Source organism: Leuciscus leuciscus (genome assembly GCF_965113295.1).
Source record: "Leuciscus leuciscus genome assembly, chromosome: 23".
NCBI classification, from domain to species: Eukaryota; Metazoa; Chordata; class Actinopteri; order Cypriniformes; family Leuciscidae; genus Leuciscus; species Leuciscus leuciscus.
In genome coordinates, this window is record NC_138747.1 from 1,168,266 (window position 1) to 1,195,929 (window position 27,664).

At 39.6% G+C, this 27,664-nt stretch overlaps 3 protein-coding genes across 9 annotated transcripts in view; 2 read left to right on the forward strand and 1 right to left on the reverse strand.

Moving 5' to 3' along the window:
• Window positions 1–8,261, forward strand: part of mafgb (v-maf avian musculoaponeurotic fibrosarcoma oncogene homolog Gb) — a 34,933-nt gene extending 26,672 nt beyond the window's left edge. For all 5 annotated transcript variants that reach the window (XM_082155983.1, XM_082155984.1, XM_082155985.1 and 2 more), the window contains one exon: window positions 1,506–8,261. In XM_082155983.1, the coding sequence (XP_082012109.1) occupies window positions 1,506–1,976 (471 nt within the window). In that variant the 3' untranslated portion in view covers window positions 1,977–8,261. The remainder of the gene's footprint in view (window positions 1–1,505) is intronic.
• A 1,565-nt stretch (window positions 8,262–9,826) lies between these two features.
• cp110 (centriolar coiled-coil protein 110) lies at window positions 9,827–22,257 on the forward strand. 3 transcript variants are annotated; one of them, XM_082155811.1, is made up of 12 exons: window positions 9,827–10,427; window positions 10,600–10,748; window positions 11,084–11,176; window positions 13,971–15,061; window positions 15,110–15,516; window positions 16,672–16,751; window positions 18,279–18,383; window positions 18,913–19,011; window positions 19,173–19,262; window positions 19,348–19,464; window positions 21,833–21,900; window positions 21,983–22,257. In XM_082155811.1, the coding sequence occupies exons 2-12, from the start codon at window positions 10,602–10,604 to the stop codon at window positions 22,086–22,088; spliced, it is 2,403 nt and encodes an 800-aa protein (XP_082011937.1). In that variant the 5' UTR covers window positions 9,827–10,427; window positions 10,600–10,601; the 3' UTR covers window positions 22,089–22,257. The 3 variants fall into 3 exon arrangements, with proteins under 3 accessions (XP_082011937.1, XP_082011938.1, XP_082011936.1); XM_082155812.1 differs by having other exon boundaries at window positions 15,164–15,516; XM_082155810.1 differs by having other exon boundaries at window positions 13,971–15,516.
• Window positions 22,258–23,229: 972 nt separating this feature from the next.
• trappc10 (trafficking protein particle complex subunit 10) overlaps window positions 23,230–27,664 on the reverse strand; it is a 32,801-nt gene continuing 28,366 nt past the window's right edge. The window contains 2 exon segments of the mRNA XM_082155322.1: window positions 23,230–25,022; window positions 26,526–26,717. Coding sequence (XP_082011448.1) covers window positions 24,781–25,022; window positions 26,526–26,717 — 434 coding nt within the window. The 3' untranslated portion in view covers window positions 23,230–24,780.

Sequence of the window (27,664 nt, forward strand, 5' to 3'; positions counted from 1 at the left end):
TATATTTATAAGATTTTATATATATATATATATATATATATATATAATTTATATGTATTAGATTATATATTTAAATATACAAATAACATTTTTAAATATGTAATTTAAAAATTACATATCAGTCAATAGTTTAAATATTTTCAGAAATTCTGTATTGTCCGTTTTATAATATATATATATATATATATATATATATATATATATATAATTTTTTTATTTATCTTTTTATTGAATAGTTTTTAGCAATTTAATAATTTATTAAAATTGTAACAATAATAGTTTTAATTTTTTCCAGAAAATCTGTAATGTCTGTTTCAGTTTTTCTAAATTCAGTTTTTATTGTTTAATTATATTTTGATTAAAAGCCTGTTTAATAATAAAAAACTAAAAAAACTTTAGCAGTGTATTTTTACTATGAATTATTTATTTATTTTTCGGAAATTCTGTGTTTGACTATTTAACACAAATTTATTATCAAAAACGCTGGTATGAATGCATAAAACTTAAATAATTTAATTAATATAAAAAAAAAATGCTGTGCAAGAGACATTTAATGTTTAAATTAAAACATGGATAAATAATTGAAAATAATGTTATAATAAACTATTATTATGAGTATTGTAGTACTGTTACTAACAGTTACTTTACAGTGGATTGAGAACAGCTGAGGGCGTTGTTAGGCACGACGCGGAGCGGCTTACTACATAAGAATATTCATTTTAATATTTATTTTATTCATAAAATAAACACCAGCAACAAAAAATCTAACGTTGTAACACATTTATTCCTCCGCCAAGCAATGTAGTTCCACTGCGCAGTAACACTAATGTAATGCGGTCACAGGTGTGTGTGTGTGTGTGTGGAGTCATTTACAACGGCTTTGAACGCGGCTCAACCAATCAGAATCAAGGAACGGAACTATCCGTTTTATAATATAAAGTTTTCTCACCGGTGAATGACACATGATGTTGGTATTGCAGGAACGTTGTTTCCGGTCTTCTTGGCTGTCGTTCATGGCTTTGGACGGCGATTTGCAGGGAGGGCGTGACGTAGTGCTATCAGGCTAAAGTTAGCATTTTCCCAGATGTCCTACTGCACCTTTAACGTTTTCCCGTTGATGTTCCTCCGACTCTCAGGTGAAGAGGGAGCCCGACGGGTCTGACGGACGATGACAAACGGATTAAACTAAAACGGACAAACGCGTTTCGTCACTATGTTGTTGTTCTTTATGCTAGCTAAAGCCAGCGAATAAAACACTGACACAATGATGAACAAGTAACAATAATATTTGCAATAACATATCGTTTTACTAAATAATTAAGTAAACCTAATTTCTTAAATTATCTTTGTAAAGAAACCTCATTGCTGAACTGACCACTCTCAGACGACGACATCACTTCCTGTCGGCCACCGTAACTTCTGTTGGGTGCAATTCGCAACCTCACCACTAGATGCCGCTAAAATTGACTTTAACGTTTTCCCGTTGCTGTTCTTCCATATCTCAGGTGAAGAGGGAGCCCGGCGAAAACGGGACGAGTCTGACGGACGATGAGCTGGTGTCCATGTCGGTCCGCGAGCTCAACCAGCACCTGCGCGGTCTGTCCAAAGAAGAGATCCTGCAGCTGAAGCAGCGCCGGCGCACGCTGAAGAACCGAGGCTACGCCGCCAGCTGCCGTGTCAAGCGCGTCACTCAGAAGGAGGAGCTCGAGAGGCAGAAGGCGGAGCTTCAGCAGGAGGTTGAGAAACTGGCCTCGGAAAACGCCAGTATGAAAGTGGAGCTGGACGCGCTTCGCTCCAAATACGAGGCTCTCCAGAGCTTCGCCAGAACTGTGGCCCGAGGGCCCGTTTCTAACGCGCCCGTACCCGTGTCCCACCGCGGGCACCTGGCCTCCGTCATCGGGCCCCTCGTTCCCGGAAAGGTGGGAGCCACCAGTGTTATCACGATAGTCAAATCGAAAACCGACGCGAGGTCTTAGTACGGCACGCAGACGAAGGGTTGGTCAGTGCATGAGGGTTTAGGTGCGGGACTCGTCGTTCTCTTCTCCATCTCAGACAGACTGATAGAAAAATAAAAATAAACTTTCAGTTTTTGCTGCAATGCTCTCTAATAATGTGGCTTACAAAAAGCGTGAAAGCACATCTAGGACGGTTTATTCACTTGGGCTTCCAAAAAGAAAATCTCCCAAATTACTTATAAGTCTAAAAACATGCAGCCAAATTGTTCCTGGTGGATTGTGTGTAATATTGCTGTGAGATTTGTAATTTTTTGTACAAATATTGGCGACTTCGTATTGTGTTTTTCACATGGGGTCCAAGTGTTTTATTGATGTGTGATCATTCAGTGTTTTATGTTGTTGGAAATGTACTTTTTATACAGCGTTTGTGTTTTTTGTTCTGTTTTTGGATATCTACTGTTTCGCCATTTCTCCGTCCTTTTGTTTACGGACTGCAGAGGCACAAAACACTTTAAACCGTTCAGACTTCCAAACTCTTCCACACCGTCTGGAACTGAAGGAGAGAGTATCAGCCAATGAGGAACTCCCTTTACCTGAGCCTAATTTATGCACTGACCAATCACTGATGGGCAGGAGGAGTGGAGGCGGAGTCAAATCAGCTAATGTTGTTCATATGGTAGCTATCAGAATATTGCCACCAGTTTATGTGCTCCAGTCGTCGGTTTCAAGACAGGTGATCATTTTTATCGGCAAGGCAATAACATGTTTATGTTGTGCAACGTTAAATGAGGTTTTGTTTGCTTTGTGTAAACCTTCTCTTGTCATTTGGTTGTGGTGTACTGCTTATTTCATGTTCAGCGAAGGTTAAAATGTCTCTCGTTGTCTGTAGATCCAGAGATTTATTTAATGTTTTTCCTGTGCCAGTTTTTTTGTTGTTGATTTTTTTTTTTTGAGAAAAAAACAAACAAGTTTCTGCTTTTGAAAGACTGACTGAAAGACATAAACTGGTGAAATCTCACAAGCTTTACCATAACTTTGTTGCTGTGACATTTGCGTAACGTATTCTAAGAATCTTTGTCTATATGGTGGAGTCTTGAATTTTATAAAAAAAAAAAAATGACAGAGTATCTTGCATTTATTTATAAAACATTTAAAAAAAAGAATTCTAAAGTTGTTTGATAGCTCTCTTTTTTGCAATTGTACCAAAAGTGGCTTAACTATTGAAGTCAATAGCTTTTTCTAGTGACTAGGCGCGTAAAACTGTGGACTAGCGCGTGTGGTGTGATTTGTACTGGTGAGGTGGCGGTGTTGTTTACGACGTGGATGTGATGCTCTTATCTTCTGATTTCAGCTCAACGCAGGCGACGAGCGCCACTTACCCAGAATCCCTGCAATAGTTTGTACGCGGTTTGTGTGTTCCATGTTTAAGTGGACGGGACACAAACTGAGGAGGGAAAGTGGCCGTATCGCCTGTGTTTGAGTCCTTTTTATGTGACGTGTGATTTTTATATATTTTTGGTGTAATACGTTTCTATGGTATATTTGTTGTTGTTTTTTTCTTCTTTTTTTCTGTTGTTTTCTTTAAATGCCAGGGAAGTGATTCCTTTAAATGCACTGATTTAAACAAGCGATGTGATGTACGGTTGCTCTTCAATAATGCAAAGCTGCTCAAAATATTCCTTTTCTCAACCTTTAAAACAAAGAAAGATCTGTCTATCCCTATTATTCTCTTTCTTTTTTCTCAAAAACATAATTTTCTCCATGAGGAAAAGATGTAAAACTGAGAGCTGTTGTTATGCTGCGTTCATGTCTGTACTGTAATTATTAGAGATGCACCGATACTAAATTTCTCCGCCAATACCGATAGCCGATTATCCAGAATGATATCTGCCGATACCGATAGCCGATTATCCAGAATGATATCTGCCGTTACCGATAGCCGATTATCCAGAATGATATCTGCCGATACCGATAGCCGATTATCCAGAATGATATCTGCCGATACCGATAGCCGATTATCCAGAATGATATCTGCCGATACCGATAGCCGATTATCCAGAATGATATCTGCCGATACCGATAGCCGATTATCCAGAATGATATCTGCCGATACCGATAGCCGACCCGATTATCCAGAATGATATCTGCCGATACCGATAGCCGATTAACCAGAATGATATCTGCCGTTACCGATAGCCGATTATCCAGAATGATATCTGTCGATACCGATAGCCGATTATTCAGAATGATATCTGCCGATACCGATAGCCGATTATCCAGAATGATATCTGCCGATACCGATAGCCGATTATTCAGAATGATATCTGCCGATACCGATAGCCGATTATCCAGAATGATATCTGCCGATACCGATAGCCGATTATTCAGAATGATATCTGGCGATACCGATAGCCGATTATCCAGAATGATATCTGCCGATACCGATAGCCGATTATTCAGAATGATATCTGGCGATACCGATAGCCGATTATCCAGAATGATATCTGCCGATACCGATAGCCGATTATCCAGAATGATATCTGCCGATTCCCATAGCCGATTATTCAGAATGATATCTGCCGTTACCGATGGTTTGATTTTCTTAAGGTAAAAAATCTCTCCCTAATAATGCTATAAACTATACAGGGAACCCTCTCATTTGGTACTTTGCTATAAAATTAGAGGTTAAAATTAACAACAGAGCCTAAACTATTACATTCAACTGCTATTTATTTTCAGATATAATAAATTGTACAATAATTCAGATTATCAGTGAAGTACTGGGATAAAAGTTTATAGTTCAGATATAAACACTGATGTCTACGGTAGCGATCAAAATAGAGTAAATCACCTTTTAAATGTAACTTGATGCTTCAAATAAAGATTGTACCAATTACATTGTTACACCAGTAGGTGGCGACAAGTGACTGTTAAAAAATGTATTTGTCATTGAATCATTCACTCGAGATCAAAAACGCTGATTCATCCAGTACTGAAACAATCCTTTATGAGTGAGTCATTGAATCATTCACTCGAGATCAAAAACGCTGATTCATCCAGCACTGAAACAATCCTTTATGAGTGAGTCATTGAATCATTCACTCAAGAGATCAAAAACGCTGATTCATCCAGTACTGAAACAATCCTTTATGAGTGAGTCATTGAATCATTCACTCAAGAGATCAAAAACGCTGATTCATCCAGTACTGAAACAATCCTTTATGAGTGAGTCATTGAATCATTCACTCAAGAGATCAAAAACGCTGATTCATCCAGTACTAAAACAAGCCTTTATGAGTGAGTCATTGAATCATTTACTCGAGATTTGTTAAAAAAAACTGATTCATCCAGTACTGAAACAAGCCTTTATGAGTGAGTCATTGAATCATTTACTCGAGATTTGTTAAAAAAAACTGATTCATCCAGTACTAAAACAAGCCTTTATGAGTGAGTCATTGAATCATTTACTCGAGATTTGTTAAAAAAAACGGATTCATCCAGTACTAAAACAAGCCTTTATGAATGAGTCATTGAATCATTCACTTGAGATTTGTTCAAAAACGCTGATTCATCCAGTACTAACACAAGTCTTTATGAGTGAGTCATTGAATCATTCATTCAAACAAACTTTTTTTAAATAGACTGCAGCAATTAACATTTTGTCAGAAGCTCTAGTGAATTGCATGTTATTTTGTTTAGTTGTCTATTCAGAATTGTGATTGTGAAGCTCTAACGCCACAGTCGCAAAAACGTTTGGAAAGATATAAAGAACAGTTTGTACTTCTCGGTATCGTCAGTAATTGCGATATGATGTGAACGCAGTATTAACGCTTATCACAAGATTCTCCATTGTTTAGTCTAATCTTGTGACAAAAGGCCACATCTGCTTCAGAAGAGTTGAGCTTCTCATGGATGATTATAATAGCGACTTCACCCGGTCCCTCCGCACTGATCTGGCATTTTAAGAACCAATTCATTGTTGGTATATTTGTACAATTTTTTTTTTTTTTTTTATCGATGTAAATCAACAGAAATAACTTCCTCTGACTGGCTAATCTGTGAAATCGTTTTGTAACAAAGTCTTTGCTCCATCTCGGCATTGCTTTCGTAACCAATGGTAGCGGTTTTGTGGCGTGTCCGGCATTGTATAGGCGGTTTTGAAGACTAAAAAAAATTCTTCTAGCTTACTCGCAAACGATGATGATGATGATGACGATGTGATTTTCGTTGAAGTGTTCGTGTGTCAGGTAGCACTACTGCCCAATAATGACGTTCTCCGATCTCTCTTCCAGGAGGAGTGGCTTGTTGTCGTTATGGTCGTCGTGGTGACTTGTGATCCTATATGCAAATCAGCTGGTGGTAGGGAAGGGGTCACGACCTCTCGGTAGGAGTAGTTTTCTGTCCTTGAAGTTGTCGTCCGTAAAAGCGCAACATTTCTGCAAAAAAAGAAAGCGATCGCCGTCTTAGATTTACCCAACAAGGGCTTTGCAACTGAGCATTTAACTATCATTTTTCTTTCCTGTTAGAAACAGTGCCGTGTCCCAGGAGGCCGTTCGCTTCCTAACAGTGAAGTAAGACAATCCTGTTTGTAGCCAAAACACACACACACACACACACACACGGCGGAATCTCTTTAATCATCCTTCCCTCTGGTCATTTTAAAAATAAAATAAATAAACTGAGTGTTCAATAGAGGTTCCAAAACCCTATCAGACTTTTGTCACACTTGAACCATGAATACACAAAAAATAAGTAACAAATCCTTCCGTCGTGGGTCAATTTGACCTCCATAGGAATGAATGGAATACGAGGAATGCTTCAGTACACATAATAAAACTTAAAAATGCTAAAAATTCAAACTAAAAATGCTAAACTTTACCCAAAAAATTATTTCATAATGTCTACATGTGTATCGGAATGCATACTGAAGAGAGCTGACTTTAGGACCCAGCGGAACAGCTCATTTGATCCATATAGAGATATAAGGATAATATATAGAGTCATGAAATATCATCTTATTTTATTTTTTTTCACAAGAGGTCAAAGACCTAAATGTAAGATATTTCGAGCTGAATTAAAAGGGTTATGCATGAAATATTGAGTTATTTTGAGTTTAAGTTGTGAGGAATGTGCTTAAATTACTATTTTTATTATTATTTATTTATTGATCAAATCTAGCAATTTAAATGTAAATCAAATAAAAAATCTGCCAAAAATTTGCATTCAAAAATAGAAACAATATTATCAAAATGAAATCAAATAAGCTTTCTTGCCAAAAATAAAATAATAATTGTTTAGGGCTTCAGGTCATTTTGCCCCGCGTGGGAAAGATGTGTTATAAAGTGCGAGGGAAGGATGAGGTAAATCACTCGATCTGCTCGTGTGTCGTAGCGAGTCCACTAGCGACGCGATTCTCCTGCGATCTGGCGGAGGTCAGAGAGTCCCGAGCGCCGGGCTGTTGCTGGGCAGAGCCTGAACTACCTTTAAATCCAAAGCTTTGTCCTACTTCTCCTGCAAACTCTCAGACTCACACATTATCTTGACTTTTATTCGCTCTTGTCACGGCCTGATGTGTTTCTGCTCGACTTCAGGGCCTCGTGGGACACGCGCATTAATGTTTCATTTCAGGTTGAAGGAAAAATGAGTGCAAATCTTCAAAGAGTTAATTTCTCCCGTTTGCTGTTTAACGGAGACCTGGCGTTTTCCCTGTTCGGGAAGGTTTCAATCATTAACTATCTTTTTTTTCCTTTTTTTTTTTGCTGACTTTTCCCTGTATTTCTCAGCACTATTACTGGTGTTGGTCATAACCTGAAACAAACGCTCTCTAGAAGTGAAATAACATGATTTCAGACGCACTTGAGCTTATTAATATTGGATTTTCCCCCTTTTTCCAACTTTTCCTCCCCTTTTCAGCGACTCGACAAGCTGTTCATACAGTATCTGATGTAAACGGTCAGAAATGTCAAGCTATAAATTGCTGTGAGTTTATTACGATGGATTTTTCTTTTTGGTCTAAAAAGAAACATTGTTTTTCTGTATGGGGTGTATTACATTAAGATATAGTTCTTTGTATTGGGAAATATAGATACCGTGAAAGTCCATTTAATTGTAAGTATTTATCAACTAAGTTATTGTACTTTTTGCAATTTGTAGATAAGGAATATAATGTATTGGTATATAATGATGAAATTAACTGTATCAGTCAGTCTGGGGCGTTCTTTAATTTATTGATGTATATACTGTATGTTTGTTGATATACAGCTTACTTTATTTTGTATATGACTAATAAATACATTTTGAAAAACACCTGGTTTGTGTGAGGATTTGCTTCATTTGTCTCAGTTGTCATTTAATGACCTAATTGAACATGCATAAGAAATATTCCTGAATTAAAACCTTTTTTTAGGTGTGCCATGAATAGCATCGCCACATTTTATTTTTTTATTTTTTCCATGGACCCTGAAAAGCGAGGCTGAGAGAGAGAGAGAGAGAGAGAGAGAAAGGTACAGATGACCTAGTTTGAGCAGCTCTCGGCGGGTGTATTTCTGGCCTGACATTAGTAAAACATGACAGACTCATGAGGGACGTCTGTGACATTAGACAGATCTGTGTTTACTGAACATCATCATCATCATCATTACTGATGTCACTTCCTCCTCTTCATCGCTGGCGTTACTCTCCTGATAAATGAGTGTTGAATTAATGGAAATGGAAATAAACTGATTTATGGTCACAAATCCTCCGGTTTTTTTGTTCACAACCGGAGCAATTGTGACCATAAATCAGTTTATTCGGCTAATGTTTTGATGGTATAACGTGCATATTTTTATTTACGATTAATCGCATCCAAAATAAAAGTTTGTGTTTATAATTATTTTGTATATATAAATACACACATTTGCATGTATATATTTAAGAAAAATGTGTTATTTATATATAAAATATTTCTATTTATATGTAATATAGATTATGTATACATATACAGTATATATTTGCAAATATTTCTTAAATATATACATGCATATGTGTGTATTTATACAAAATAATTATACACAGTACACACACACACACACACACACACACACACACACACACACACACACACACACACACACACACACACACACACACACACACACACACACACACACACACACACACACACACACACATTATGTAAACACAAACTTTTATTTTGGAGATTAATAATCGCCAAGCACTAAAAAGGTTTTTGATTTCCAGGCCATGATCATTAATAATCCAGCTAACAGGGAACGTTCTCTCAAAGCTATACGCAAAAGTTCTTCCAGTTACGTTAATATAACGTTCAAAGTTATTTGGCTTTTATTATGTTTGTAATATAAACATTATTTATATGTCATTCATGGAATGTTTTAACTGAGATGTTCAGTTGGATGTTCGCCTAATGTTTTTATTTTTATTTTATGTTACTACTTGTTTCAGAACGTTCCGAGAACAATAAAAAGTAACGTTCCCGTAATATTAGCAAAATATTAAAATGAAATGTTCCCTTAACGTTCGCATAAAGTTTTTATTTATTTTTATTATGTTTTGAACTTTTAGAGAACATTAAAAAATAATGGGGAATGTTACCAAAATGTTATGTTAAAAAATATATCTTTAAAAAACATAGAAAAATGTCTATAGTCAACATAATACTCATCTTTGCTGGGAATATTACTAGAAAAATTAAGTACTATTTAAAAAAGAAAAAGCTTTTAAAGGTGTAGGATGAATATTGTTTACAAATTGTGATTACAACACCTTTTCATAATGTCACTACATTTTAGCTTATCAGATTTTGGACTGGTTTTAGATAAAGCATTATAATATCTGAATCTTGACGGATGATGAGTCAGTATTAGATCGCTTATGATTGATTTATTCTGTGAATGATTTTGCATCATCTTTTTGAGGTGAAAAATATGAAAATATGGTAATGTGAGATCACTCTTTTATAGAATCACTTTATTAATTTCAATCTGAGACACACTGATTTATACAGACTGCTTATCCTGTAATAACCGCTGATTATAAAACAAGCATTGTTCAATCTTTTGTTCTGCTGAAAGACCCTGTAATACTGCCGAAACCCGTTCATCCGGGTCTCTAGGGGGCAGTAGAGCCTCTTTCCCGCTAATATCAGCGCTTGAATAGCGCGCGCATCGGGGACGTATGGAAAACGCGGGCTGGACTTCATTCTGCAGAGAGGTGTTAAAATGAATTTGTTTACAGACACATCCGAAATCTGAAATAGAATAATAGCTCAATAATAAATGTGATCTGTAAATCATACGTTGAAATGTTGTTTGGATTTAAACAGACGCTGCTTTTGTCAGTCCGGATCCAAATGTTGAGAAACTCCAGTCCGGTTTTAACGGCCGTTGCCGTGAGCGGAAGCGCTCGAGTGTAAACAAACATGCCGATCCAGATTTAGCTTCACACACGCAGGTAAAACGCGTAGAAATATGATTTACCTGTAATATTTCTGCGTTACACGGTTGTAAACTCTAACAAAGGTGTTTGTTCATTTATATAGTGTGTTTTAGGAGATTTTAACCATATATATGAGCAGAGCTGAGTCTGTTTGGTTTGATGTGTTTAATGTCATGATGTGTTTCAGTCATGGAGAGTTATGAAGATTTTATTCAGAGACTTTATAACAGTCATCATAATCATAATGATGATGATGATGATGATGACGACGACGACGACTCGCAGAAATCTTCGTCAGTGATTGTGTTTCATGGAGCTCATATTCTTCCTCCTCTGGTATGAATATCATCAGCATCACATTCAGATCCTCTCATTATACATGCACATATATATAATAATATATATTTTTCTAAATGTCATAATCATTTGTTAACAACAAACAAGTATTCATCACTTCAATGAGCTCATTGTTTCTGCCTTAAATTATTAAATTGTTTAAGTCAACACATTTTTATCTAACTGTGATTTTGTATATGTACACTTCTGAAATACATAACTTACAGTTTCCTCTGATAACAGAATACTGTAAATTGTAATGTGGAAAATATATGAATGTGTGTGTGTGTGTGTGTGTGTGTGTGTGTGTGTGTGTGTGTGTGTGTGTGTCTCAGCTGAACGAGGAGCAGAGAGACGAGATGAGACGACTGCGAGAAGCAGCCATGAGTCTGATGAAGAGGAGGAGCGAGGAAGAGTCTCACATCAGCGTGAGTTTCACACACACTTCATAGACATGATGACCTGATACTCATTATTATGTTTACGTTATTTAATGGCTGATAAATTATATATAATGGTTTATGTATGCTGCTTTTTATTAAAGCTTCAATCTAGAAATCATACAGTTTCCCTCTCTTTACCTTCTTAAAGGGATAGTTCACTTTGAAATTAATTTTTGGTATGTTTTAGCTTGCCTCAAAGGCATCCAAGATGTAGGTGTCTTTTTTTTCGGAGTAGTTTCAATTTTGATATTTTTAGGTCAAACCGTTCTTGTCTGTCAGTCATATAATGCAGGTCTATGGTCACTGTCTCAAAACAGCATGCACAAAGTCCAAATTAAACAATTCCCCATCGTCCAAATTAAACAATTCCCCATCGTAAGTACACATTGATGGCTTAAGACACGAAACGAGCGGTTTGTGTGAGAAAACGAACAGTATTTATATAGTTTTTGTCCTCTTGTAAACACACACACCCAAATGATCAGAGGACGCGGGTGCTTCGGTCTGCGCAAGCGCCGGAAAGCGCCGGAAAAGGTCAGAGGGCGCGGGCGCTTCGATCTGCGCAAGCGCCGGAAATTATCTCTCGTGAATCCACACTGTCTATTACTATTATTATTATTATTAGGCTAGTAGTAGTAGTAGTATCATTGACTGCACCCTTATGAGTAGTACACATAGTTTCACATTGGTTTGACTAGCAGCTGCTTAGTATAGGCTACACATATCTTCTCTTCTTATAACATATCTTAACTCTCTCATGTAAAACCATTCTTACCAAATATATGGTGCAGAAATACATTTTATTGCTCATTTCATGTAATGCCAGCTTTACAAATACAAAGGACACATACAAAGACGTTGTTCACATACCTCCGTTGGATGAGAAAACACCATAGGCACAGCTGATGATGTCAGTACTATGCGATCCTCTCCTTGGTTTATAAAATCATCAGGGGAAAAATGATCGCTGCAGACCCTCCTCAACTTTAGTACGTTTATGGGTGTGTTGATATCCAGCCGAAGAGCGATCAACCATAACTTCAAGAGGGAAGGATTATAAATTGGGAATTCGTGAAAACTCACCACTCCCGGATGAGTTTGCGCGAGCATACGAAATTGTTTTCTTTTACGTCGGTTTAAACATCCTGGATAAGCGCAAATTAGAACCATTTCGATTAGCCGTCTTACCTACAATCTCTGTTCTGTGTAAACAATGAGTGACGTACACGCGCGAGAGATTATTTCCGGCGCTTGCGCAGACCGAAGCACCCGCGTCCTCTGATCATTTGGGTGTGTGTGTTTACAAGAGGACAAAAACTATATAAATACTGTTCGTTTTCTCACACAAACCGCTCGTTTCGTGTCTTAAGCCATCAATGTGTACTTACGACGGGGAATTGTTTAATTTGGACGATGGGGAATTGTTTAATTTGGACTTTGTGCATGCTGTTTTGAGACAGTGACCATAGACCTGCATTATATGACTGACAGACAAGAACGGTTTGACCTAAAAATATCAAAATTGAAACTACTCCGGAAAAAAAGACACCTACATCTTGGATGCCCTTGAGGTAAGCTAAAACATACCAAAAATTAATTTCAAAGTGAACTATCCCTTTAACCCTCTGGTGCTCTGCGCTCATTTTTGACTGAAAATTTTTACATTTGTTTGTTTTTACGACACTTGGTAACGGTAACTTGGTGAAGGTTTTGGCACTTCCTGTGAGAACACACACACACACACACACACACACACACAAAATATCATAGACATGATTCGAACAGGTTTAATGTTCCTGAAAAAAATAGTCACACTTGTGTTCCTCGCGGTCAGAAATGAACGAGACGAGTTTCCTCTAGTGGAAGCGTTTGGTACTGCGGCCATACACACTCACTGAAAGCTCATTTTTTTAATATCAAGCTCAAATTGTCAACACAACTTGTTTAGATTTATGGTTTTGATTTTCTTACAGTTTTAGAGTAAACATTTTTTTTAAATATATATTTCAGATAATTTTTTTCATTTTTCATAAAGTAAAATTCTGTAACTTTTTTTAAGTCCACTTTTTAAAACTTTTTTCACTTCAGCAATAATCTGCCAAGTGTCGTCTTTAAAAAGAGATCGAATTCTGTCGCTCTAAAGCATTCAAGATTTACCACAGTTTAAGTTGGACATTTAATTTACTTTTCTATGCTCAAAAAGTGAATACATGGATAAACTAAAATATAGTACATTCATTTAATTAACAAATCTGTCATTTTTGACCAACATGCGAAGGGGACCAGAAGGTGGTGCAGTAAGCAAGTTTTGAGAAACACTTTTGATTTTTGAAATCACCAAAACAAACACGCCCCTCTCTATAGCTCCACCCCCAAATCATTGAACACACACTGCAACACAGGCACCTCCCCCTAATGAGTGGACACGCCCCTTACTGCTGATTGGCTACAAGTGTGTTTTGGTGCTCGGTCCGATCCACGGCGTTTCTCAGAAATCGCTTACTGCACCTTTAATTCATCTTCCTAATAAAATGATTTGTGAACATTGTTTCATAGTTTATCTTTAATGCACAGTAGAAATTCAGCTTACTGTAATTCGATACTTTTGTAACATGGTATTAAATCAAGTCACCTTTATTTATACAGCGCTTTTTACACTACAGATTGTTTTAATGCAGCTTTACAGAGATAACAGGAAAATAATGCAACAAAGTTTGAGAAAAATAAACTTTTATCTTGTATATATATATATTGTGCTCTTTGTCACATTGTGTGTCAGTTCTCCGACGTGAGGCTCAGTGATGCTGAACGACACTCGTACAAGATTGATGACATCATCTCATCCGCTCCCTTCACGTCAACCGGCCGATCATCCAATCAGCTGCGAGCTTTTCCAGATGAAACCGATTTGCTGCAGAACAGCCAGATCACGGTTCGGTTTGAGGGCGTCGGATGCAAAACGCACAGACCAGCTGACCCACCCGACGACCACATGATGATGATGTCATCAGGGTACGTGACCAATGACAACACTGATGTCACATGTCATTACAGCTGGATTGAAGGAGCCGCCCACTTGGATACGACACAACGAAACACTACAGGAAGTGACATAATCAGTCACGCTCCAGTAGATGGAGCATTTTTAGAGGAAAAGGAGGAGGAAGAGGAGGTCGTAAATAATGTTCCAGAACTGGAAAACCCTCAATCTGACCCGGATGAGGGTCCGTATCGGATGAGCCTTCAAAACCTACTAAAGAAATCCCAGGAGTACCGGCGGCGCCAGCGCGAAGCCCGAGCGCTCAAACCCGAGCCCGACGAGCACAGCCTGTCCGACAAGGAGAACCAGGAACTCCTTCCCAAACACACGTGCAAGACAGAACCGAGGAAAACCAGGGAGAAGAGAAAGGAGAACACGGATCATGTGATCAATAGCGCTCTGATTGACACTCTTCCTCACGCCACGTCTACATCACTTCCTGTTAAATCCGAATCTTTGTTCGTCTCCAAACAGACTCCGGTCCGCATCTCCGGATCTAAGAGATTCACTAACATCCCAACGCCCAAGTTCTGCTTAAGTCCCGTACGCTTCGTCAAAAAATCCAGCAGGATTCCCGGTCCGGTTCGGAAAACCCTGAGCGAGTCTGAGTCTGATCCCAACATCTCGTTGAATAAAGCTGGGATGATGTCGGAGCAAACGGAGCAGATCGCTCAGCTGGAGCTGAACCTGTCCAGTCTTAAAGCGCTGATCTCAGGCCTGGAGTCGACGCTCACGCTCTCACAGAAACATCCCTCCACCGTCACTCTCAGTCAAACGCTCCAGCTAGAGGATTGTGGGATAGGGCAAGAGAACTCAAACTCAAGTCAGACGTTCCAGCTAGAGGATTGTGGGATAGGGCAAGAGAACTCAAACTCAAGTCAGACGCTCCAGCTAGAGGATTGTGGGATTGAGGAAGAGGACTCAAACTCAAGTCAGATGCTTCAGCTAGAGGATTGTGGGATTAGGCAAGAGGACTCAAACTCAAACTCAAGTCAAACACTCCAGCTAGAGGATTGTGGGATTGGGCAAGAGAACTCAAACTCAAACTCCATCCAAACCTGTCATTCAGTCGTAGGCCTCAATCATTCTGGGAAATCCAGAGCAGATGAAGCAGAGAGCTCTCTGATTGGCTCGTCGTACGATGTCGACGCCCCCTCCAGTCTGTGGACGCAGTTGACCCCTGAGACGAGAGGTCAGGAGGTCGTGTCTCGGGTCAAACGGAGGCTCCTGATGAACGAGTGTGACGCGTTCTCTCCGGGAAGAGCCAGATCCAGCACGCCTAGAGGTAGAGCTGTGTGTAACACACTTACACTTCTCCCGCTCAAACATTAAACTCTTTATGTTATTTGTTCAGGACTATTTTTTATTTTGAGGGAATTTTATGGTACTAAGTTATATTTATGCAATTATGATGATCCAGTTGTGCTGGGCAACAATTAATCGTGTTTTCAAAATAAAAGTTATATATATATGTGTGTGTGTACTGGGTATAATTATTTTGTATATAAATACACACACACATGCATGTATATATTAAACGTGATTAATTGTTGCCCAGCACAAAATATGTAAGGGTTAATGCCCTTCGAGGTGTCCATACCTGACAATGGACACCTCGAAGGGCATTAACCCGCTTATACCATGGTCACTTGCCAAATAACACATTTTTAAAACATTAGTTTATATTTTAATTAGTTTTACAATCGAAATCTAAAGTTTTTACAAACAATAACTTGGTTTCGGAGATATTTATAGTCCGCTCAGCTCGTAGAAGCCTTCAGTTTACTGCCTGTTGCTATGGTTACTCACAGCTGATGTAGCCAGCGCATTTATTTATTCATTTCGAACGGTAAACAGTCAGTTTCACCAGAACTCCTTTACTAGGTGTCCTCTAGCACTTTATAATGGACACCCTGCAGCCAATCAGAATCGAGTATTCACCCAGACCATGGTATAAAATACAATTAATGAATCCATATATAATCCAAATAATCCATATTTTTATGTGAGTTTATATGAACTATTAACTGCCTCAATAATCTCTTAATTATTGCTTATTAATAGTTGGTGAGGTAGTTGTTAAGTTTCGGTTAGAGATGCACCGATATGAACATTTTGGCCGATACCGATAACCGATAATTATTCATTTGTAAAAAGCCGATAACCGATATATTGGCCGATAAATCCAAATCCAAGTTTTTCTATAATTTTTGAGAGTCTGATTACAAACACAAAAGTCTGAAATGTTTCATATTTCTACTGAGGCGAGACTGAACATAAACTGTACTATATCCTTCACTTCCGAATCTTCAAGTCCTCAAGCTTTTATGGAGGAAATATCGTTTAAATGCTGTAAAATTCCGTCCACAAAAATGTTGGAAGTGGTGCGAATGTGAATATAAAGTGTGCCTGAACTCTCAGCTGTTGTTTATGTGTTCAGTGATGTCATCATCAGCGCAGGATGATCATGTGACAGCGCTGATGGAGGAAGAGCGCAGACAACAACACGAACTCCTGCAGGTGAGAAACACACACACACACACACACACACACACACACACACACACATCAGAGCCGCTGCCGGCCCTTTAAAGGTGCAGTGTGTACATTTTAGCGGCATCTAGTGGTGAGGTTGTGAATTACACCCAACAGAAGTTACGGTGGCCGACAGGAAGTGATGTCGTCGTCTGAGACAGCAGAGAGTAGCCAGTTAAACAATGAGGTTTCTTTACAAAGATAAATTTATAAATTATGTCTACTTAATTATTCAGTAAAATGATGTTATTGTGAGTATTATTGTTACCTGTTTATCATTGTGTCAGTGTTTTATTCACTGGCTTTAGCTGAAGCTTCTTTACACGAAGAACAACACAGTGACGAAACACGTTTGTCCGCTCAGGGCCACCGTAGACGTGGATGTAAGCGGACCTGCGGTGTGTGTAGAGAGAAATGACTCATTCTAAGCTAATAAACACATAACGCTTCATTATGTAAGGTGTTTATACACCACTGAGAACATAGTTATGAATATGATATTGCATTTCTGTCAACAGATCCTCCTGAATATCACACACTGCACCTTTAAGAGTTCTGTGTGCAAATGCCATTTCACATCTTCATGTGGATATTAAAGAGAAAGTGCATGAGCTTCATGGGGTTCTCCTTCAGGTCCTGTAGCTGCTCATGTCCTGATGCCATTAATCACCGCCTCTAATTTATGCATCGAACAGGCTTTAATGAACACAGCGGGTGTGTGTGTGTGTGTGTGTGTGTTCACTGTGGGAACTGACACAGAAAATGATGATTATTGTGTTTAATTCATGAGCCACTGATCTTCACACACACACACACACACACACACACACACACACACACACACACACACCTGTGTGTCTCTGTCCTGCTCTCATCTCTATTCTCTCGCTCTGTCTTTCTGAAGTGTTTTATTGGCGTGACAGGATGACCAAAACAATACAAACAACTATTTTGTTATGTTTTCAAAAGTCTCGTATGTTCATCAAAGCTGCGTTTATCTGATCATAAATACAGTAAAACAGTGAAATATTATTCCAGTGTAAATCATCTGTTCTCTATGTGAATATATAGTAAAGTGTAATTTATTCCTGTGATCAAAACTGAATTTTCAGCATCATTACTCCAGTCTTCAGTGTCACATGATCCTTCACAAATCACTCTAATATGATGATTTGATGCTCAAGAAACATTTTATTTACACTGGAATAATATTTCACTGTTTTACTGTATTTATGATCAGATAACTGCAGCTTTGGTGAGCAGAAGAGAGTGTTCTGAATATGTTAGTGATTCTTGTGTCTCAGGATCTCTCAGTCTTAAAGTGAAGTGTGTGTGTGTGTGTGTGTGTGATTGGTTGTGTTGTGTTGTGTTGTGTTGTGTGTGTGTGTGTGTGTGTGTGTGTGTGTGTGTGTGATTGGTTGTGTTGTGTGTCTGATTGGTTGTGTTGTTTGTGTGTGTGTGTGTGTGTGTGTGTGTGTGTGTGATTGGTCTGTGGTTCTGTCTCTCCATCAGTCGTTAGCGGTGCGGTTCCAGTTCCTGCGGAGTGTGTCCTTCTCACGTCTGGAGGACACGACGACCTCATCTGTCTGCATACACACTGGGCTCACAGACTCACGGGTGCGACACACACACGCATGCACACACACTCACACTCACACACACACTGGACTCACGGGTGACTCACACGCACACACTCACACACACACCGGGCTCACAGACTCACGGGTGCAACACACACACACACACACACACACACACACACACACACACACAGAGTCACACACACACACACACACACACACACACACACACACACACACACACACACACACACACACACAGAGTCACACACACACACACACACACACAGAGTCACACACAGAGTCACACACACACACACACACACACACACACACACACACACACACACACACACACACACACACACAGAGACACACACAGAGTCACACACACACACACACACACACACACAGAGTCACACACACACAGAGTCACACACACACAGAGTCACACACACACACACACACACACACACACACACACACACACACACACACACACACACACACACACACACACACACACACACACACACACACACTCATCTCTCTCTCTCTCTCTGCAGTGGCGTGTGTGTGTGTCTCTGCCGGCGCTGGCGAGGGGTTTTCTGACCCGGAGACTCCTGCGCACAGAACGCGTGTCACGCATCATCACCACCATCAAGGTCCGCTCTGTTTAGATGCAATAATATAGATAAACACACACACATATATATAATTGTTTTGGGAGGATTTTTTTTTTTTTGTTCCTTCTGGATAATATCTACAACTTCCATAAAGAATTTTGATTGGAGGTTGTGTGTGTGTGTGTGTGTGTTTCTCTCAGGACACACAGATGTTCCTGCTGGCGTTCCCGAAACAGACGCTCGGCGCCGGTCGACTCGACCTCATGTTGCAGGAGCGCGTCACACTGCAGGTCAGACGTCTCTCTGAACACCACAGGTCACATGACTCTCACATGACTCTCACATGACTCTCACATGAGTCTCTCTCTCCTCCAGCTGCGAGCGGCGCGTCACGAGCTGCACCAGATCTTCTTCAGCTCCAGCGTGTGTGAACGCATGCAGATGATCCGCTGCGACCGCGAGCTGAGCCGAGAGAGGACGCTCAGAACACACGTGAGCGACTCCTGCACACACACACTCACTGGAGGACTCTGAGGAACTCTGAGGAACAGGGCTGGGGATCGAGACGTGTTAGAAAGTTCAAATTATCCATTCCTTTATGAGCATTTCAATATGACTTTATGATCTTCAGCTACTATTAATTGTTGTGCAATAAGACTAAACATGAATGGTATCTACTTTTTTTTTTCCATAATTGGAATCTAAATTAGGAATCGATTAGAATCAGAATCGATAGGCAGAATTGAAATAGGAATCATTAAAATTCAAATGATACCCAACTCTAATTATGAAAAATAGCTCAAAACTACAGAAACATGACCGGTTCTTTTGACAGTGTGAAAGTTACAATCAAACAAGTATATCAGAAATAATCAAAAATGCTGCCCAAACCTGCAGATTAAACACTAGGGTTATTATTTTTCTCAGTTTCATAAGAAAAACATCTTCTGTGATGAGATTTGAGCACAAGCGTTTGTTTTCAATCAAAACTCTCAGCAAATGTCTCTTGGGTTATTAGATATTCTTTTATCTGTTTTTTTTTATCAGAATTTATTAGCATTTAATGGTGTTTTTAACGGAAGAGTATTAGGGCCGAGCAATGATAAAAAAATAAAACCAATCTCGAGATTAAAGTCATTATAATGCAAGATTAAAGTCTTTACATTTCAAGAAAAAAACATGAAATTCAATGTTGAGAATGAACTCGTTAAATTTTTAGATCAATTTGAGATCATTTATATAGGCTATAATATAAATATTATTCATGATCCTGACATGCGTTTCATCCATCGACACGTGAGAGAGTGAGTGAGAGAGAGAGTGAGTGAGTGAGAGAGTGAGGAGTGAGTGAGTGAGTGAGAGAGTGAGTTGTGAGAGAGAGTGAGTGATAGAGAGTGAGTGAGTGAGAGAGTGAGCGAGTGTGAGAGAGAGTGAGCGAGTGAGTGAGTTAGAGAGAGTGAGTGAGTGAGTGAGTGAGTGAGTGAGCGAGCGAGCGAGCGAGTGAGAGTGTGAGTGAGTGAGTGAGTGTGAGAGAGAGTGAGTGGGAGAGAGAAAGAGTGAGTGAGCGAGCGAGTGGGAGAGAGAGTGAGAGAGAGAGAGAGAGAGAGAGAGAGAGTGAGTGAGTGAGTGAGTGAGCGAGCGAGTGAGAGAGAGAGAGTGAGTTAGAGAGAGTGAGTGAGCGAGCAAGCGAGTGAGTTGTGAGAGAAAGTGAGTGAGTGATAGAGAGTGAGTGAGAGAGTGAGCGAGTGTGAGAGACAGTGAGTGAGCGAGCGAGTGAGAGAGAGAGAGAGCGAGCGAGCGAGTGAGGAGTGAGCGAGTGGGAGAGAGAGTGAGAGTGAGCGAGAGAGTTAGAGAGTGAGTGAGTGAGTGAGAGAGTGAGTGAGAGAGTGAGTGAGAGAGTGAGTGAGAGAGTGAGAGAGAGTGAGTGAGAGAGTGAGTGAGAGAGTGAGTGAGAGAGCGAGTGAGAGAGAGTGAGAGAGTGAGCGAGTGAGTGAGAGAGAGAGTGAGCGAGTGAGTGAGTGAGAGTGAGTGAGTGAATGAGTGAATGGGAGAGAGAGTGAGTGGGCGAGTGGGAGAGAGAGTGAGAGAGAGAGTGAGAGAGAGAGAGAGTGAGTGAGTGAGTGAGTGAGTGAGTGAGTGAGTGAGTGAGAGAGAGAGAGAGTGAGAGAGAGAGAGGGGGTGAGTGAGAGAGAGTGAGTGAGTTAGAGAGAGCGAGTGAGTGAGTGAGTGAGTGAGTGAGTGAGTGAGCGAGAGAGTGAGTGAGTGAGTGAGAGAGTGAGTTGTGAGAGAGAGTGAGTGATAGAGAGTGAGTGAGTGAGTGAGTGAGTGAGAGAGTGAGTTGTGAGAGTGAGTGATAGAGAGTGAGTGAGTGAGAGAGTGAGAGAGAGTGAGCGAGTGAGTGAGTTAGAGAGAGTGAGTGAGTGAGTGAGTGACTGAGCGAGTGAGTGAGTGAGAGAGTGAGTGAGTGTGAGAGAGAGTGAGTGGGAGAGAGAAAGAGTGAGTGAGCGAGTGGGAGAGAGAGAGAGAGAGAGAGTTAGAGAGTGAGTGAGTGAGTGAGTGAGCAAGTGAGCGAGTGAGAGAGAGAGTGAGTTGTGAGAGAAAGTGAGTGAGTGAGTTAGAGAGAGTGAGTGAGTGAGTGAGTGAGTGAGTGAGTGAGCGAGAGAGAGAGAGTGAGAGAGTGAGTGAGTGAGTGAGTGAGTGAGTGAGTGAGTGAGTGAGTGAGTGAGAGAGTGAGTTGTGAGAGAGAGTGAGTGATAGAGAGTGAGTGAGAGAGAGAGTGAGAGAGATGAAATATAGATCTATATTTTTGGAGTAATTAGGCATGAAAGCATCACTGATGAGTGTCTTCTGTGTGTTTCAGGATCATAAAGCGAAGGGATTCCTCTCGGCCGCCACCAGGAAAGCTCTAGAACGCAAGAAGCGGCTCATGTGAGTGAACCTGCAGAACACACACGTCACATGATAGAGATGACATCACTGATAACGTGTGTGTGTGTGTGTATGTCGTCAGGCTACAGAGATCAGCGGACCGGAAGAAGTTCTCACCGTCTGAGGAGGAGAAATGGAAACTCGTGCCAAAGATTTGTCGTGTCTCAAAGAGAATCTCAGCGCGATGATGTCAGCACGACGAACCCTTTTATACCCGTGTTTTTTATTAGTGTGTTCAAACATTTGCCAACCTTTTAGTGTGCTTTTATTTATGTTTCCTCTGAGGTGCTGAAGTTCTGAAGCTCATTTACTGCTGGTTTTCTGTCTTTGTATACTTTAATAAATTATTAATAATAATTGTTGTATTTTATTTCCTCAAACGAACAAAAAGATCTAAAACAATAGATTTTTTTTTTAATGACTTATTTTGGATTTACCAGATTTTTTTTTTTTTTTGTTAGTTGGATACTTTTATTTTTTGTAATTGGATAGTCTACTTTTATGTTCGGGGTGATACTTTTTTTCGTGGAGGGATTGATTAGATTTTTTTTTTTATTAGCATTGTTTAATGATTGCATTATTTTTTCAGTTAGATTTGTTGACTTTATTTTTGGGGTGTGATTAAATATTATTTTCTTTGATTTTTTTATTTTCTTTGGGTGATTGGACGTTTTTGGGGGTCATTAGAATTAATGTAGCTATTTCATCATTTTCTCAAACGAACAAAAACATCTAAAACAATAGATTTTTAAAGCATGTTTTTCCAATAGAATCATCTCAAGAAAACAGAAATCTGAAATGTTTTCATGTTTCACCCTCAATTATTGAAGCAACTAAATTAATATGCATTCATCATACTGATGTGACCTTTGGAGCTTTTCAATCGTCAAACCAGTTATTGTATGTTTTTATATAAACAAGCATTAAAAATTTGTGCCATTAAAAAAACAAACATTTGGATGATTTTATTTAATGAATTTGATTATTAATAAATATCAAACCAATCTTGCTCATGAAATCATGTCAATTAAAGTAAAAAAGTTAGTTTTGTGATATATATATATATATTATTTTTTTTCATGACTAGAGTATCAATGCAAGAACAACATTTGGACTGACCACTTATGGATTAATCCGTTACGTCGTTAAAGTTAAACTGCAAACACTCTTTCACAGAAATATAAACACTGGTTTTAGTATTTTTCGTATTGTTTTATTTAAAAGGTGTTGCAAACGAGCTACGATCTATAATCCTGAATGTGGACGAGCTGTTCAACAAACAATTAAAAGTTTTCTTTTTTTTTTTATAGAAAAACAAGACAACAAACACCCTTTTAAAACATATGTATATTTTCAGTTGTATAATGCGTACATATTCTTCTCATTTAAATAATCTAAATACAATCTGTGATGTTTGATTGACAATGTACAAACAGACAGCGTGTGAAACTGTTCATGACGTCACAGGCTGAATCCCAGCATCCCATGCGACACCCAGAGAGTGTGTAAGAGTCCGGAGGATCCCGATCCCGATCCCGTCCGACACCCAGAGTGTGTGTGAGAGTCCGGAGGATCCCGATCCTGTCCGACACCCAGAGTGTGTGAGAGTCCGGAGGATCCCGATCCTGTCCGACACCCAGAGTGTGTGAGAGTCCGGAGGATCCCGATCCTGTCCGACACCCAGAGTGTGTGAGAGTCCGGAGGATCCCGATCCCGTCCGGAGGAAATAAATATAGAGTGGTGGATGAACTCGAGAGCTGGTCAGTGTTGGCCTTTAAGACGAGGTTTTCTCAGGACTGAAACATGTACTACACACACACCCCCACACACACACACACACACACACACGAGACAGAGACGGACCAGAGCAACCATTCACAGCAGAGAAACGCATCACTTCCTCCTGAACGTCACAGTCGCTGAGATCTCAGGAGATGTGTGTGTGTTTCAGACGCTCCTGATTAAATCACACACACTCGTTAGTGTTTACAGGCTCAAACTTCCATCTGTGACATCATCATCATCATCATCATCATCACACACAAACAGCTCATATTTCACCCCAAAATCAAGACTTTTTTTAACACATTTTTTTTTTTTACAATTTTTTTGTGCATTATGACCGACACATTTTTTCCCCAAAATGATGAATATGTAAAATAATTCCTTGTGAATGTGTGTGTGTGTGTGTGTGTGTGTGTGTGTGTATATATATATATATATATATTATAACATTTTAATGCATCATTTTAATCATTTTAATATAAAAATCCAGTTTTTGGCATTATAACAAATACAACCAGTGGGATGTTTACTTATAATTTATGAATGACATAAAAATAATAGAATTAGAATTTATAAATGACATTGATTTATGTTCATAAAAATGCAAAAAAACAAAGAAAAAAGCAAAACCTCTTTTGGTTGTGGACTGAAATATGACTGTTCTTCTCAATGCATGAAACAAATGTCCTGTTTGTGTGAACGTGATCATTCAGCGACACATCAATCATATGATGTCAGCAGGAAGGGGCGTGTTCAATAGAGCGCAAATGTAACATCAGCGACATCATTTCCCCTTCAAAAAATAAAAAAGTTGAATATCTAAATCCCGAAGTCCCAGTGAAGAGAGTTTGTTCTCGTTAAATATCCTCTAGTATTGAACAGTATGTACAGCAGGTGGCGCTCTCATCATGAACACAGCAAATGAAGCTCACACACACACACACACACACACACACACACACACACACCTGAGCACGGAGAGGAGGGGCTGCAAGGCATTATGGGATGTCTGAGGGATGCCGTCGAGTGTCTGTGACGGAGTAATAAGAGTGTCATGTGACCCGTCTCCCATCCACTGAGGGCGGCCCGCGGGGGTCATGTGACGTTGACCTCGAGCAGGTGCTGGTCGTTGGCGGGCAGCACGAGCACCTGGCGGCCCTGTGTGCCGGTGAACACCTGTCCCGGGGCGAAGGCCTGGCGTTTGGGCATCGGGACGCCCCGGGACGGCTGCTCGCCCAGAGACTGAACACTTCCTCGACTGCGGAGACTCGCCGTGTCCAGGTGATCCTCCACGGCTTTATCCAGCAGAGACACGCTGTCGTTCTCCACACACGAGTCTGAGGGACACACACACACACACACACACACACACCAGTCAGGACTCACACTGGACCAATCAACACGTTCACTCAGATCAGAGTCGTCTGAGAGTTCTAGAAGTAAAGCCTGATGAATTCAATGATGAATGTGTACTTCTAAAATTAATAATAATCAAATTAATTCAAATATAATTTAAGGAATATCACCTCTGCAACACTGAATAAAAATAAAATAAAAATAAAATAAAATAATAATATAATGGTTTGATGCATTTTATTGCATTTTTTTTTTTTTAAACCGCTCAAGTTTTATGAATTCATTTGATTATTCTGTTGTGCAGCACTGAATAAAAATAAAGATATAATAAGTTGTTAAAAAAATCTCACAAAATCAAGCCAAACGGACTGTTCGAATGAACCGATTCACTCAGATGAATCACTGCAAACCGCCAAAATAAAAGCCCCTTAAATTATGTACTCAAATACAATTTCTTTAAATATTATAACACGTATTCATGTTTACATTCAGAGTTAATCTTGTTCAGTACTGAATAAAGAAATTAAGATATAATAAATTGATAAAAAATTCACAAAATCAAGCCGAACGGACCGATTCACTCAGATGAATCAGAGAGAGACAAACGAATCAGAGAGAGACAAACGGGCTTCACCACACACCGCCAAAATAAAAGTCTGTTCAATTACGTACTCAAATACAACTGATGAATGCGGGGGGAAATTATATAAAAAAACATAAGAAATGATGACAATGTACTTCTCAAATTAATAATAAAAAAATTAATTCAAATATAATTTAAGGAATATCACACATTGATGTTTTAATACAGTAAACCTCTGCAACTGAATAAAAAAAGAAAAGAAAAATAATAAAAATGCAATGTTTTGATGTTTTCATTTGATAGCATATCTTTTTAAAAGAAATATTAAACTATTCAAGCTTTATGAATTAATTTGATTATTCTGTTGTGCAGCAGTGAAAAAAAAAAAAAAAAGCAATGTTTTGATGTTGAGGAATTGTATTTTCATTTGATTGTATGTTTTATTTTTATTGTTAAACAGTTTAAATTCTTTTTGATAACACAAAAACAAATGGTTTAGCCAAACACTCAAAACCAAAACAAATAGTGTTCCAACCAATCACCGACAGGGGGAGGGTGCTGTGAGGTTTTGAGCCAGCTTTTTCTTCAGCTCTGACTTTGCGTGCAGCCGTGCACGAGCACAAAACCTCACAGCACCCTCCCCCTGTCGGTGATTGGTTGGAACACTATTTGTTTTGGTTTTGAGTGTTTGGCTAAACCATTTGTTTTTGTGTGCAGATCTGAGAGCCTAGGCTGCCTTTGACGGCATGCTTATGGGGCGGGCAGCTAGCGGATCGTTAGGAAAGATTAGATGAATGTGGTAAAAATATTTTTGGGCCTGAAATCACTGATACCACCTTTAACTCCTCCAAACACCGCACACAGATAAAGTGAGTGTGTGTGTGTGTGTGTGTAGCCTGACCTGTGTCGGGTTGCGTGACGCTGGCGTGATGTGGCCGGTACTTGAACACACGTATGTTGGGGAACGGCAGCTGACCCGCGAACAGTGGCATGACCTCCATGTGAACCTTGTGTGTCGCCATGGCAGCCGTCGGCATAGACACGACCCCTGAACTCTTGCCACACACCGCCCAGTTACTGTGGTTGTCAATCACTGCAGAAACACACACACACACAAGCTCAACAATTTTTTACGTTTTCAAAACGATAAAAAAAAAAAACAACCTTTAGTGTGTTTGTTCATTTGGAAAGTTGACGTCCTTCGAATATTTTAGACATTTTTCTTACCGTATTTTCCGCACTATAAGGCGCACCGGATTATAAGGCGCACCTTCAATGAATGGCCTATTTTAGAACTGTTTTCATTAGTGATGCTCCGATTGATCGGCCGCCGATCATGATCGGCCGATATTGGCAAAAAATAGCTTGATCGGCAACCCCCAAAAGCGCCGATCAAAAAAGCCGATCACGTGACGTAAATAACTCGCGCAACTTTTCCGCATGCGCGGCAACACAACAGCAGAGCAGAGCTTGCTTAACAGTGGCAAAATGAGTTCTCCTATGACGGCAATTCAATGGCAATTATAAACGAGCGCACAACTGATGCTGGCGCGCGCGGTAAATGACATTGTAAATGACAAACGAGAGGATAACAGATCTTCGCGCGAGGAAACGGGAACTCGCGAGCTCATTCAAACCCTGCGCGGGCGCATGACATCTCTGCCCTCGCGCGCGCGCATGATCATTCCCCACACTCTCGCGCTTGATCTCCTCTCGCCTGCTGATTTTGCTCGCTCGAACACTTTTATTTTTGGCAGTCGAGGGGCGGGACTTACTGTTTTAATAACCTCAAATGTCATTGTCATTATTTTATTTTTTGGATCTGATGTAGTTAGTTCCTCAACTACATCCATTGTACACCCTCTTTGTTTTGAAAAATTATACTGTGCCTTATTTGGAAAAGGTGGCCTACAGTAGCCTTATGTTATCTTGTTTTCTAACTACAATTAAATAAATATTGGTGGTTCTTCAAGATTTTCTTGACTCTAGCATATTTCCATTCTGTGATCGGCAGTGATCGGCAATCGGCAGATCATGATT